At 42.7% G+C, this 15,099-nt stretch overlaps 1 protein-coding gene across 1 annotated transcript in view; it reads right to left on the bottom strand.

Annotated features, from left to right (window-relative positions):
• ltk (leukocyte receptor tyrosine kinase) overlaps nt 1-6,718 on the bottom strand; it is a 75,184-nt gene extending 68,466 nt beyond the window's left edge. The window contains exon 1 of the mRNA XM_085391171.1: nt 6,527-6,718. Within this exon, the coding sequence (XP_085247297.1) occupies nt 6,527-6,578 (52 nt within the window). The 5' untranslated portion in view covers nt 6,579-6,718. The remainder of the gene's footprint in view (nt 1-6,526) is intronic.
• Nucleotides 6,719-15,099: the final 8,381 nt, after the last annotated feature.

The raw sequence follows: 15,099 nt of genomic DNA, 5'->3' as shown, positions 1-15,099 counted from the left end.
GCACTGGGTGGAATTGTGGGAGAAGTCTGCAGTGTAGATGGTGAAGAGGAACGGAGCCAGAACCGTTCCCTGTGGGGCCCCCGTACTGCAGACGACCCTGTCCGACACACAGCCCTGAGTCCTCACATACTGTGGTCGGTATGTGAGGACTCAGGGCTGTGTGTCGGACAGGGTCGTCTGCAGTACGGGGGCCCCAGACGACCCTGTCCGACGACCTTATCCAGGCACTCATGCAAAAATATGCGCACCTGCGGGGACTCCCACTTTCCCCTATCGACAGGGTGCAGCCTTTAGTCCTTATTGGCTCAGACTTCCCTCATCTGCTTATCCCAATGAACCCTATACGGTCTGGCCCTCCTGGGGGTCCATTGGCAGTCTGTACCCGCCTTGGATGGGCTCTGCAGGGTCCAGCTAACTTAGCCCAGTTCGCTGTGGAAGAGCAACAGTGTCTCTTTACTGGGTCCCCAAGCAATGATCTCCTTCAACATGCAGAACGATTGTGGAAGGCGGATGTACTCCCATACACAAATGTGAAGACTGCGACACGTTCTAAGGAAGATCAGAAAGCACTTGAAGCTCTTGAGCAGCACACTACCAGAGTACAGGTGGAGGGAGTGACATGCAACGCCCCTCCTCCGTCGCAAAGACATTCGTCACCTCTATGCACCCAGGCTGGCCTTGCTACAAAAGTTACGGAGTACTGAACGTCGGATAGCGAGAGACCCAGGGCAGGCTGAAACCTATTGTCAGGAAGTACATAAACTGGAGGTGGTAGGCTATGTTGAGAAACTATCACCTGAGAAGGTGGATTGTTCGAGCGAGTCATGGTATCTACCCCACCATGTAGTTCACCACAACAACAAGGCTAGACTTGTATTCAACTGCTCGTATCAATATAATGGGCTAAGCCTCAACAGCCAGTTGCTTCCAGGTCCAATTCTGGGACCTTCACTGCTTGGGGTCCTCCTCCGCTTCAGGGAGCATACTGTGGCCATAAGTGGTGACATCAAGGCAATGTTCTACCAAATTCAGTTGCTGCCTGAGGACAAACCTCTGCTCCGCTTCCTATGGAGATCTATGAGGAAGGATGAGGAGCCAAGCGTGTACGAGTGGCAGGTTCTGCCTTTTGGTACAACATGCAGTCCTTGTTGTGCCACCTATGCCCTCCAAAGACATGTCAGGGACAACAGCCAATGTAATGAAGATGACGGTGGAGAGGGCCTTCTACGTCGATAACTGTTTGCATAGTCTCCAATCTGCAGAGGAGGCTAAGACACTCATAGATCGGATGCGGGAGTTACTTGCCAAAGGGGGATTCGAGATTAGGCAATGGGCCAGTAACGTTTCATCGGTGTTGGAGCACCTGCCAGTGGAAGTCAAAGCAGCCAGCACAGAGCTTTGGCCAGCACAGCCAAGACCCAGAAGAACCAGCTCTGGTCCTTTGTTGGAACTGTCTCACTGACCGCCTTGGATACAGGCATCGATTTGTGGAGTACTCTCTGCCCACACTGAGAAATGTTTATCGGGTGATGGCATCGCAGTATGATCCTCTGGGCTACCTCATACCCTTCTCAACTCGAGCGAAGGTTTTAATTCAGGATCTTTGGAAGGCAGGAGTTGGATGGGATAAACAAATCCATTCTACGGCCCTACTAGACAGATGGACACAGTGGGAGAAGGAACTAGTGTACTTGCCACAGGTGGAATTACCAAGATGCTATGTGCCACCAAGAGCAGACACCGGGAGACCAGGTGGAGGGGCTCACATATTTTGTGATGCCTCCGAAAGAGCCTATGGAGCGCCGCCTATCTATGAACACAGGACTCCCAAGGCGACGTCCACGTGGCATTCATGATGGCGAGGTCAAGAGTAAGCCCCCGGAAACAGATTTCTATGCCACGTTTGGAGTTATGTGCAGCTCTTGCCGGAACCCAACTGGCTAGAGTACTCGAGACCGAGCTGGCATTTCAACCCAGTGACATCACCCTATGGAGTGACTCAACAACAGTTTTGACCTGGATCCAATCCGATTCATGCCGCTATAAGGTCTTTGTTGGTACCAGGATTGCCGAAATACAAGGTCTTACTGAGGTGTCAAGTTGGAGATATGTCAACACCAAGGACAATCCGGCTGGTGACCTCACGCGAGGGAAAACCCTTCTCGAGCTGAATCAACCAAACCGTTGGACTCAGGGCCCACCTTTCCTTTTAACGAACCCTGATACCTGGCCAACTCTCCGTGAAGGTGAAGGTCAAGAAGACAATGGGGAGCTGAGAGCAACAGCATTCTGTGGAACCACCACCACATGCAGTCCACAGCTAACGGTGCCAATTTCCAATTTTGGCAAATGGAGTGCAGTGGTTAAGGCTGCTGATCATGAAAACCATGTCATGACTGCTACAGATGCATCAGCTGCTGAGCTGCATCTCCTGAAACAAGCTCAAAATGATAGCTTCCCTGAGGAATTACAGGCCCTGGCTGCTGGTAAGGCAATTCATAAGCAGAGTCGCCTGCTAACACTCGCTCCGGAGGATGACCCGGCTATTGGGCTGATAAGAGTTGGGGGCAGACTAAGAAGAGCAGAAGGTTTGGACTTGGATGCCATGCACCCCATAGTCCTTGACCCGCAGCATCCGGTGACTAAACTGCTGATCAGAGAATATGATGAGCAGCTGTTGCACCCTGGGCCAGAACGAGTCTTCGGGGAGATAAGGAGAAAATATTGGATTATCCAAGGAAGGGAGGCAATCAAGCGGCACCAGCACAGCTGTGGTGAGTGTTGAAGGTGTCGAGCCCGTCCTAATATTCCTCGGATGGCAGATCTACCCCCCGCGAGGCTGCGCCTATACAAACCACTTTTGGTCCACTGGAGTCGACTGCTTCGGTCCTTACAACATCAAAGTAGGACGGCGCACCGAAAAGCGTTGGGGTATCATATTCAAATGCGTGACTACGAGCTGTGTGCATCTTGACCTGTTGGACAGCATAGATACTGATGCCTTTCTCATGGCTCTGCGTCTGTTTATTGCACGCCGGGGCAAGCCATATGAGATCCTATCTGAATGTTCAACTTCAGGGGAGGAGAGATCGAACTGTGGTCTAGTTTCTCAGCTCTTGAAGCCCCCATTAAAGAGTAGCTGGTGGAGCAGAGGATTGAGTTCCGGTTTAATCCACCAGGTTCCCCCCATTTTGGAGGTACTTGGGAACGGGAGATAAGATCTGTGAAGGCAGCTCTTCAAGTGGTGCTGGGAGGCAATACGGTCACAGAGGCAGTTTTGCAAACTGTGCTCGTCGAGGTGGAAGGGATCATTAATGCAAAGCCTCTCGGCTATGTCTCTTCGGATGTAGCGGATCCGGATCCAGTCACACCCAACTTATTGCTAATGGGGCGACGAGATGCATCACTCCCCCAGGTGATTTATGCTTCGAGTGAGATGCTGGGAAGATGGCGATGGCGCCATAGTCAGATTCTGGCAGACCATTTTTGTTCCAACTTCCTGCGTCACCATCTGCCTGATTTTCAGAGGAGACAAAGATGGCAGGGTGATACTGACAACTTAACCACAGGTCAAGTGGTTATGGTGGTTGACTCACAACTACCACGAGCGCAGTGGCCTATTGGAAAGGTGGTCAAGGCCTGTCCAGGGCCAGATGGTCGGGTGAGAGCGGCTGAGGTGACAATCAAGGGACAGACATATCTTCAACCTGTTGCCAGATTAGTCAGACTCTCAGCCTGGGAGGATGAGGAGGACTGTAAACCCAATGATGCTTAGACTTTTGGTTGAAGAGCAAATTTACTACTTAAATTTGGGGGCGGCTGTGTCTCCTTATATTTCAGTTGCATAGTTATAAGTGCACTGGTAATGTCTGCCGATAAGTTCCACTTTGTTCTTACTGTTTGCTACGGTGATGACGTCACATGCTTTTACAACGGTCCTGCCGTATCACGAGTCCGGGGAGCACTAGGCATGCTTTTCTCCATGAGTGTGGGTGAATAGCGATCTCCAGCCGTGTGCGTTCCTGTGCAAATGTGAGTCGAAATCCTTCCAATTCTACGAGTCCATTTCCACTTGTACTTTGATGATAATTACAGGGGGTTTAGGCTAGGATATTTATCGAGATTGGTAGAGGCATGTGACTTACCACCGTAGCCTTTGTTGCGGGTTGGATCTGTGCACCGCAGTTAGGTTATTTAGCCACTAGAGGGCACTGAAGACCATGTAATTGTCAACTTTTCCTAATTTTGGGGCATTAGGGCTTTTCTGTTGCCTGAGATATGCAGGTCTTCTTGTTTCCTGCCTGTTCAAATGGGATTGTGGGACTTTCTTGTGTCAGAGCATTCACCTCCGGGCATTATTTGTGTTACAGTTCGTTATATTGGTGTGATGTTGGGAAGTGATAATTGTTATATTTACATGTGATAATTGTTTCTCCTTGTTTCTTGTTATTCAGAATCACACGTGTGTCCGCCCCTCCCACACTTGTTAAGTATGCCTACTGCTGTACTGTTGAGCTGCTGTTAACTTCCACTAAAGTATATCTGGACATCACTCTCTGTGCCCCACTCTCTGACCGGAGTTTAAGTCCTGAGGGAGCTATCATCCCAGCATCCCAGAGATAACTTTCTAACAGTGATGTTTAAAAAAAATAACATAATGATAGGATCTTAATAATACACATATGATGAAAAGACACCAATGCAGGAGTATGAGAAACAGTTCACTGAGCGGCCACTTGAGCCGGCCTCAAATGGCCTCCTAGACCCTGCTGATAAAATGCCCCAATTTAGAGAAGAGATAAACATGTTTACAGAATAGTGAGACGTCTACAAACCGATGGGTGACCTCACAGCGCACACATCCATCATTTATACAGTTTATCATGTTAATCAACACTAAGCACACAATAGGACAGTGCTACCAACCTGGTTAATAACATCCGCCCTTTGATCACACAGTATTTGCCACAGCAGAGAAAGCAATTTTCAGTCAAATATGTATCAGCTGATCTGTTTTGCATTTCCACTTGAGTGTAATTGTAATTTTTATGGGCTTTCTATAATTATGGTTAAAGATTCTCTCTCCAACTCCCCACATGTAGTTTGAGAATACTGCGAATAGATAATGTTGCGAAAATCAAATATTGGCCGCGCTGGTATGAGAAGACTATCCCTCACGAGTCGGATGCATGCTAGATGTGCCTCAGGCACAGAGAGGGGAGGAGGGGGATCTGACATAATACTGTGAGTTTTGGCGGAGCTCATCCTGGACTCATTCCTGTCACTGGAGTGACTGCAGTAAGAGCCACTTACACTGATCCAGCCACAGTGGCTGCTAAAGCCAAGGGGAGGGGCTCCTGCATGTGGCTTTTTCTTGCAAATAAAAAAACAAGGTGTTGTTGCTTCAAGTGGAGTAAGCTATCTACAGCCCTCTTTAGGTACATGTTGATTGGCTAAACATATATGATACATACAGCTATTCAGCAGAAAGAGAAAACATGTGGTGCTGCATCAACCTGTGTGAAACATAACAAAATATATGAGCACTTACCAGCAGTAGTACTAATAATAACTCCCCCCTCTAAAGAACTAATAACAAATCTGGCTTTCAATAAGCATGAGCAGATCATTCAAAATAGCATTAGCATGTAGAAAGTGAACTAACTGTGCTGCATGAGATGATTTAAAGCCAGAGGAAGTTACAGTGATGCTAATAAGCCAGCTCTAGTGGATCCCTGTGAGTGAGTTCACCATCATTTCCCTGACCACATGACATGCCTCTGCTGGTCACAAACACTCACTCTATTCATATGAAATTAAGCCTGATTGGATCTGGCAGGCAAGAAGCACAAACAAACATGATTTTCTTCCAGTAAACAATGATTCATGGATTTTATTTTTTTATTTTCTAAATACTACAAAAGGGGGGGGGGGGGGGAAGGAAAAAAATTCAGGCATTTTTTGTTTAATGATATTTGCCTTTTTCAACTAGGTTTAACAAAACAAAATCTGGGTTAATCTGCTTAAAGCCTAAAGAAAAATGTCATATTTTCTTCTGTTTATTTAAGATAAGCAGTATAACCAACAGCATACAATTATTATGTAACCCCATTAACTGCTCCGAGAGCCCATTCCTTGCCAAGTCTTGTCGTCCTGCTGCAGTGTAAATGAATGTAAATCAAATTCCGTCAAGTGTTGCCTCCAGAGAAAATGACACCTCGCCTGATGTCGCTTCTCAGAGTGGATGTGGAAGCACCGCTGGGACGTGTGCGAGACGGCGCGTTTTTGTGCCAAAGATTCATGATCGGATCAAACTGCAATAGACTCGGTCTAAACCCTGGACCAACTCTCCCCCGTGGCCCCTGTGAGTGGCACGACGCTGCAGAAAGGCTAATTAACGTGGCACACTGTTGCCAAATGTGCCCATTCAACCATTTAAAGAAAACACAAAGTAAGCGCAAAAAGGAGACAGAAGACGGGAAAAGTTTTACCAAAACACTCACTGGAGTCAAAGTGCGTGACTTACTTATTAAAATGAAGAAGGGGAGATAAGTGTTGTGGTTTTTTATATAGTCCATGGCTCCTCTTTCTTCGGCGGCAGCTCCACAGAGAGTCCGTGTTGGGGGTTTCCTTGTTGGTACCTTTTAAGCCCTCATGAATACGCTGAAGAGAAACCCGGCTCGTGAAGTTAACGATTAACGGTCACACGCGCGCTCCTCCAGACACTATAGTTATTTCTCAAGTTGCGCACTGTTACTCATTCCGGTGATGCTGATGCTGCTGCAGCTCCCAATGACGACAACCGCCCCAAACCCTCCTCCCTCCAAACCCTCCTCCCCTGCCTCTGCTCCCTTTCACTGCGTGTTAGTCACCAGTCAAAAGGGCTCCGAGTCCAAGAGAAGCTTTCAGGCTCACTCTGCCCACATATGTCAAGACAGACTTTTATGGAAAGGACTCTGTGAACCAGCTTCTCACGCCAGGATTAAAAACCTTACCCTGAGAAAATCAAATTAAAAAAAATAAAGCGGACATTATTGCATAATTGAAGTAACATCGCAGAAAATCATTAAACATTTTTCCATATTTCAGTTTTATCTGAACAGTGTCAAAAACAGCAAAAAGGGAACATCTGTAGATAAAATGAATGCAGTCGAATGCAATAGTCATATACTAGAGCCTACTTATATTCATGAAGACTAGCTATAAAGATAAGCCTTCCAACTTTATGGTTATTTTGGAAGTTTGGAGTTTATGGTGTTGTAAATAGACACATATAAGGTTTTACTTACTAGACCTTGTTAGTATCGGTTTGGACCCCGTTTTGCCTTCAGAACTGGTTTAATTCATCGTGGCAGTTGCAGCAGATTTTTTTTTTTTTTGGCTGCACATCCATGGTGAGAATCTCCCATTTCATCACATCCCAAAAATCCTCTATTGGACTGAGATCTGGTGACTGTGGAGGCCATTTGAGTACAGTGAATTCAATGACATGTTTGAGCAAGCAGTTTGAGATTATTTGAGCTCTGGTGCATTATCCTGTCTAGAAGAAACCATCAAAAGATGGGTACACTGTGGCAATAAAGGGATGCACATGTTCAATAGAAATACTTAAAGTCTGTAGATCATGAGTGGTCTAAAATGTGTTGTGAAGATATCCCCCACACCCCCAGAAGCAACTTGCAGTATTGATACAAGGCAGGATAGAGATGAGCAGTTTCTGAGACCAGCCTGTCTGGTACCAACAACCGTGCCACATTCAGAGTCACTTAAACTACCTTCCTTCCTCATTCTGATGCCTGGTTTTAATTTCAGGAGGTTGTCTTGACCATGTGTACATGCCTAAATGCAGTGAGTTGCTGCCATGCGATTCACCCCTCAGCCAAACATCACACTATCACTGATTCCTTCTTATATAACTCACAGTTACTCCATGAGATCATTAATACCTCCTGCCAGCAGCTGATTTTGAGTAAATATTTATTCAGGTTTCAAGATTGTTCAAACTTTTGGGGATTAAAATAAACAATGCATATACCCAGAATATCTTCAAGTGTTTTGTACCTGTCAGATTAAAGTGATGGAAAACAAGTCAGTGGGTAACCAAAAAAGCAGCAGTGCATGACAAGGCTTTACTTCAGAACGACATAGAAAAAGGTAGACTGTGGCATTTAAACGATTCTCTGCTGACACTAGGGGGCCCAGAGTGTGCCAAGAAAACCTCTCCCACACCATTACCCCACCACCACTAACCCGAACCGTTGACACGTGGTAAGTTGATCTATGCCTTCCCATTAGTTACATCAAATTTTGACCCCAGCATCAAATGTCACAGCAGAAATTGAGACTCATCTTATTAGATGGTTTTCTGATCTGCTACTGTTTTATTTTTGGTCTTTATTACAGCCTGTTTTGTGTTTCTGCTTTCCTATTTTTAGCTAATAGGAGTGGCATACAGTGTGCTCTTCTGCTGTTGTAGCCCATCTGCCCGAGTATTTTATTTGTGCATTCAAAGAAGCTCTTCTGTATACCTTGTTTAGAACAAGTTACTGGGTTACTTCATAACAGTTCGAAGCAGTCTGGTCAGTCTCCTCTGACCTCAACAAAGCATTTTTTGCCCAGAACACTGCTGCTTGTTGAATATTTTCTCTTTTTCAGACGATTCTCTGTAAAGCCTAGAGATCATTATGTTGGAAAATTCGAGTAGATCAGCAGTTTCTGAAATACAAGCAGCAGCAACCATGCCACATTCAAAGTAATTTAAATCAGCTTTCTTCTCCATTCTGACGCTCTGTTTGAAGTTTGGCAGGTCACGTCTACGTGCCTTATTGAGTTGCTGCCATGTGATTAGCTGATTAAATGTTTATGTTAATGAGTAGTTTAACAGGTGTAACTAACAACATGGTGAGTGAGTGTATCTGAATATTTTGAGAGTCTGTAGTCAAAGAGCAAGACTTTCACTTTTAGGAGGTTTTGTTCTATTGACAAATCACATTTGAGCAGTCTTAGATGTTTGCAAGTAAAGAGTTCACGTGGAGAGACAAAGTCAGCCCACAGACTGATGGCCCTGCTGAACTGAATTGCATCCCACAGAAAGGTGTTCCTGTCATTTTCTCCACTCCAATTTGTATCATTAAGGGCAGGCCATTGTAAATATCAAATTGCAGTACAGTCAAACAGTAGGCTCCATTAGTTGTGGTAAGCATACTTAATAAAGTTGCAGCTGAGATTATTATTGGCTGCAGCCTAGAAATTGTAAAGTGTCATTCAACTTTAATTTTCAGTAGATGACGGTATGTTGTTATTTATTTATTTATTTTGTCTATAAGATCGTAGCTAACACAACAAATACAGCTGTCCTTACTCCTGGTGATCTAAATATAACAGTACAGGTGTCATGCATATTTATCAGGTGTTTCTAATAAAAAGATTAAATGCTCATAGACGTGATACAAACATGCAGAGGATGTTAACTTTAATGAACAAACACCAGGCTTTTGTATACAGACACTTGTGTTTTAAATATAAGCTAGGGTAAATCACTGAATTATTCAGCTTGAAATACGCACCCGTCCATCCACATCAGTCAGAATTGGCAGATAGCACGTACTTCTAAAACGACTGAAGTCACAGGCAGGTTGAAAATTAAAGCCGGAGTAATGAAAGGCTGTCAAGAAAATGATTAGCTTTGTTTTTGTGCTTTTTTCTCTTATAAAGAGAATTTCTTTCACCTTTTCTTTGAATTAGTCCAATATCTATAACCTACATTTACACACTGACGGGTTTGCAAAATCCAAGTTATAAATCTCCTTTATACACTGTTTAAGTTTTCTGTCTTTCTTTCTTTCTGTCAGTCAAGCATGTAGCACTAACTGTAGCTTTCTCTCCAGAGGATGACAGTTCAAAGGTCAAACCTCTGTGTTGTTCAAGTTACATCTTCAAACCTGTGAAAAGTACCTTTCTCTTCATTTATGAAGCTGTCAATCAATGTCAGTTTGAAGAAAATGTTTTTCAAGGCACTGACACTATAGATCTGCAGGTAGGGAGTGCATTAGAGTGGGAGGAAAATAGCTCCAGGATAGGGAACAATACATGAACTGAGAATAATAACCATTGTTAAAATAATTATAAATCATTACATACTATAAAAATGTGCTGCTCACAATAACAGATAAGAATAAACACAGGAAATGCAAATTACTGTCAATGATGCCATGTGCTCTCTTCTTTAAAAGCCCTCAAAAAGGCATTTTAATGCTCATTGGCCAACAGTCCAAGCTAAAGTCCTGGTAAGCACCAGGAAGTTGCTGATTTTTAAACTTACCTTTCTTTCATTTTTAAACTTTGCCAACAACAAAGCGGGATTTAAGCTATAATTCTGCACATCTACCTTCAAATCTGAGGTAGTATATCATTAAAATCAGATGTGTCTTCTTTTCTGTGGACGTCAAACTGTTCATTCCTAAAATACTTTCATGTTTTCCCATCTGGATGACTGCAATTCCCTCTGTATGTACCTCAATCAAGGTGCACAAAATCGATTACAGTTGCTTCAAAATGCAGCTAGTAGCCTCTCAACTACAACTATTGCCCATCTGATCTTCCACCCCCCAAACACACACACACACACACTTGTTTCCATTAAAATTGATAATAAAATACATTATTTGGTTGATTAAGTGAACTGCACAGCCTTACTGCTTTTTATATTTCTGATCTTGTTGTTCCTCTTTCTGCTTCTCAATCACTCCAGTCCTCAAATGTCTGCCTTTCATCCATCACCCACTCCAAGTGCAAAGCAAAAGGCAACAACCCTCTGCAATCACCTTCCCAAATTCATCAGTGTTTCTGAATCTTTAGGTTGTTTCAAGAAGCTTCTAAAATGCATTGCTTGTTTGTTTGTAACTTAGCATTAGAATGTGCTAGATAAATGACGCTTCACTAAATTACATACGACACTAGAGATCTGTCAGACTACCACACAACCAAAGTGCAGGTTGGTCTGCAGGTTAATGGGGCTAGTGCCCTAAATCAAATCTGATTTAAGATCTGATAATCCTGAAGGTCAGGATCAGGGTTATGTTAAGTTACAAGATGAATGTAATCGTATTAGATCTGTTGACATGAGGTGATTTGCAAATGTCTTGAGCTACCTCTCATTTCTTTATAATCCATGTCACGGCTGCGGTGGCAGACGTGCGGGGTTATGAATGAAGGACCCAAGATGCAGGCACTGGCTGTGTGGCGAGGATGGCAAGGACCGAACTAAGAAAACCTAAACTGGGAAAAACCTAACAAACCAAACTCGAAACCATACATGCAGGGAGAAACACAGGGCATGATGAGCAAAAGACCCCACGACAAACACTAGAGAACACGCACTCATATACACAAAGGGAAACAAGGAAACAGCACACAGGAGGGAGACACAGCTGAACCCAAGAAGCATGACAAGACAGGGAGAACGCAAACTGAATACACTGACATCAGACACAGACCTTCAAAGTAAAACAGGAAATACACGCACACAGAACTCAGAGACACCACACTGACAGAGAACAGAGGGAACACACGGGCAGGGACGTTAAACATAGGGAGCACAGAACTAAAACCTGAGAACGAGGAAAATCTTAACAGAATACATAACCTGAATAACAAGAACATAAGATAATGTTAATTAATACCCAACCCTGAGTCAACAGACTCAGGCCCATGACAATCTGCCTGGAAAATGAAAAAAAAAGACATTGTGATTTATTAAAACATGTTAAAAATACATAGAAAGTTTCCTTTAAATTCACTAATAACCTTGAAAGCCAATATTAGCTGCTGAGTTTGAGGAAAACTTTCAAATAATTTCTTTAAACAGTCTTCACAAATAATTCTCCAAGCTTCTTAAAGGAGATTCAAAGCTCTTCTTTGGATGTTGGCTCCCTTTTGTTTCATTTGCTGACGATCCCACATTGGTTCAATAATGTTGAAGTCCAGGCTCTGGGGAGGCCAATCCACTGACTGATACCAGTATGCTTTTACTGCATTAGCAGTGTGTTTGACTACAAAATGAAGCTGCTGCCAATCAGACACTTTCTAGACCTATCTTTGACATTTTTGATAGTCAACTATAGTCATGCTGAAAAATGGAGCCGTTGCCTATCAGATGCTTTCCAGATCGTATTGCATCTTGGACGGTACTCTTCCATGTTCATAATTCCATCAAACTGACAAGATTCCCAACACCACCGGCTAAAATGAGGACTTGAACCGTGACATAGTGTCCATCGTTTTTTGCAGATGGCTGTAGACACTCATTGTTGTACAACTCTCTTCACCTCCTCTGTATATAATAACAATTATTTAAGTCAGAAAATTTCAAGGCTTTTCCACAGCACAGTGTTTCCAAACAATATGATTAAAGTTCTTTGGAAAAATTAAAGTGCAACATCATCAAGGATTAGGCGGATCACAATGAGCTGTCTCTACAAGTAGACAAGCTTCTTTAATTTGTCTGCATGTACTTGAACTTTTAAAATTGTTTTGAAAATTTGTATTTTGTGTCACCTGTCAATCAAATCATGGCAATCTTGGCCTACCATGCCTGCAACCAGCCAACCACTCCAAGGTGAGTGGCCACTTTGTCACATAGAAAGAATTTTTCTTGTAATGTAGAAAAGGGCTCTATCAATACTGTGCAATGTGTTGCTTCCTTCCCAGTAATGAAAATGCTGTCAAGATCAAAATAGTTGATGTAAAACTTAGAAGGATTTACAGCCTTCACAACATTTCTCTCGTGTACATATAAAACCTTTGCTACCTATTATGGAAGGTTAAAGAAAAAAACAAAAACGTTATTGATGAAAGATCCCAGTTTCATCAATAACAAGAGGAGGTTATGATGGATAAGAAAGCTGGGTTTTCAGTTATTCTCCTCAATAACTGTGATTGTGGTTCACTTTTTCTAAAGCTCATCTGCTTAGATAATTTAGTTACGAGTGTGTCTGTATTGATTGACAGATGTTTTGATCTAAGTCTGCCAGATTCAACAATCATGGAAAATTTAAGAAGGCTTCACTTCTTGGATGTTCTGTAATCGTTCACTGTTTTGATTGAAATTCGAGTATTTTATTAGTCCTTTACTTGTCACAAATTAGCAACACATGTGTGTCACTGTGTTGGATCCATATCATTTATGAATGCAACCTGTTATGGCCTCAACCATAGAGGTCTAGAGAGGATCTGGCAACCCCAGGTTACAAGGTAAAAGTGTGCATTCCACAACAGGTTGGTTAGTGGTTGCTGGGGGTGAAAATGGTTGCAAAGAGGTGTGCAGTTCGACACCAAACAAATTGTGACTGGTATGGCTGCTAGTTGTCATGATCAATCACAAGTTTGTGGGCGTACCACTGTGCAAATGACAGCCAACAACCTCCAGCAGCCAATAACCAAGCTGTGTGGAATACACCAGTGGTGTTCTGTCAGGACGAGCAAGGCAGCATTGCTATTCAAATATGTATATATATATATATATGTCTCGAAAAGCGCTATATAAATGCAATCCATTATTATATAAAAATAGGCATAAATTAAAAGTACCAAAGAAAAGTGATGATTGCAAATTGATGAGAGTTCAGCATGCAAGGCAAGCTGCTGCTGGCTCTGCTTTCACTGCTCTGCGATCTGTTACAACCTGCACTTTGTATGAAAACAGCTAGCATTAGCAAGTGAACAGGCTTCAGTGATTTATCATCGTAACAGATGAGTTTCGTCTTGCTAACCAACTTCGCCAACATGTGTGATGTCAAGAGCGTGAAAAAGTTGTTAATAACTAATCTGATTCATCGCCAAGGAAGTTATGACACTGTTGGAGAGGGGACAGCAGGTCTGACCATGTCTGGTCGAACAAAAAAAGGAAATTTAACTAGGTAAAAGCTCAGCAGCACCTTCAGATTAGCATCTAATCTTAATCTAACACACTTAATTTTTCATTTATATTTTTAATCCTCCACAGATATCGACAGTAACCATGTCACACACTGCTCACGCCTTTTAATTCAGATTTTCTGTTATTAATATTTTAATATAATTGATAGTACTGTGATGTGTTACATTACTGCATTGCTGAAAAATATAATATAATTACACCAGCATTACAATAATGTTGATTTGTAACACGTTACACCCAACACTGTTTACCAAGCTTGCTCTTTTATCTTTGTGTCCTTCAAAATGCTTCCATGTTTTATACTGTCTATGAAAAGAAGAATCTCTGGTCAACACTGCTACAAACACAACAATATTTTAACATAATTGAATTCTAAAATTTTCATCTTTAATCAAAAACTTTGTTTCCCTTTCCTCGATTATAAAATCTTTTTCCAGCATGACAAATCCACATGTTGTATTTCTCCCTATAAAATTGGCAGTAATAATAATAAAAAAAAAACTATTGTGCTCCAACGCTGGCTCTGATAGAGAACTTATGGGTGGAAATAAACCAGACCACAAGATCTTCTGCCAACACTTCTCTTTTTTCTGTTCATCCCATTTAACGGTGTCATCCTCGACTGACAAACATAAGCGTTTAATAAAAACACAGCTTCTGTCTTCTCAATCATCATGCTTTCTGTATGGATTGTGTTGGAAGAAATTCTTAAAACCAATACTGTCATGTTTACTTGCATCCTCAACCCACAGCAAAAAGGTGACTCTTTGCAGATTTTCCATAGAGAACAGAATCAGAAACGACCCAAATGCAAAAGGCCCCCTAAACACTTGTGGAAAGTTCTGCTGTCATTATTTATTTAAAACGTGGGTTCCCACAGGATAATTTGGCGACTGTGGTTTTTTGCACAGCTGAGTGTCTTTTTCATGTGGAGCAAAGAGGTCTGCAACACATTGGCTACAAAAGCCTTAGGCAAATCATGACTTGTGAATCACCTTTAACTGTGCTTGTTATACGCGTGGTTGCAAAGAAGAATCCAACATTATCATGCCATGCCTGTCTTTTACCAACCAACATGTCCAAATCTTTTTGTGTGCTCTTGCTATGGCGACACATCACCTTTTTTTTTTAGAGGAATGTTCACTATCTTAACAAGTGTGTTG

This window comes from Rhamphochromis longiceps, linkage group LG19 (assembly GCF_057381845.1).
Source record: "Rhamphochromis longiceps isolate RC_006_pf linkage group LG19, R_longiceps_female_GT1.1, whole genome shotgun sequence".
NCBI classification, from domain to species: Eukaryota; Metazoa; Chordata; class Actinopteri; order Cichliformes; family Cichlidae; genus Rhamphochromis; species Rhamphochromis longiceps.
Note: the sequence above shows the minus strand (reverse complement) of the source record. Positions and strands in the feature narration are given on the sequence as shown.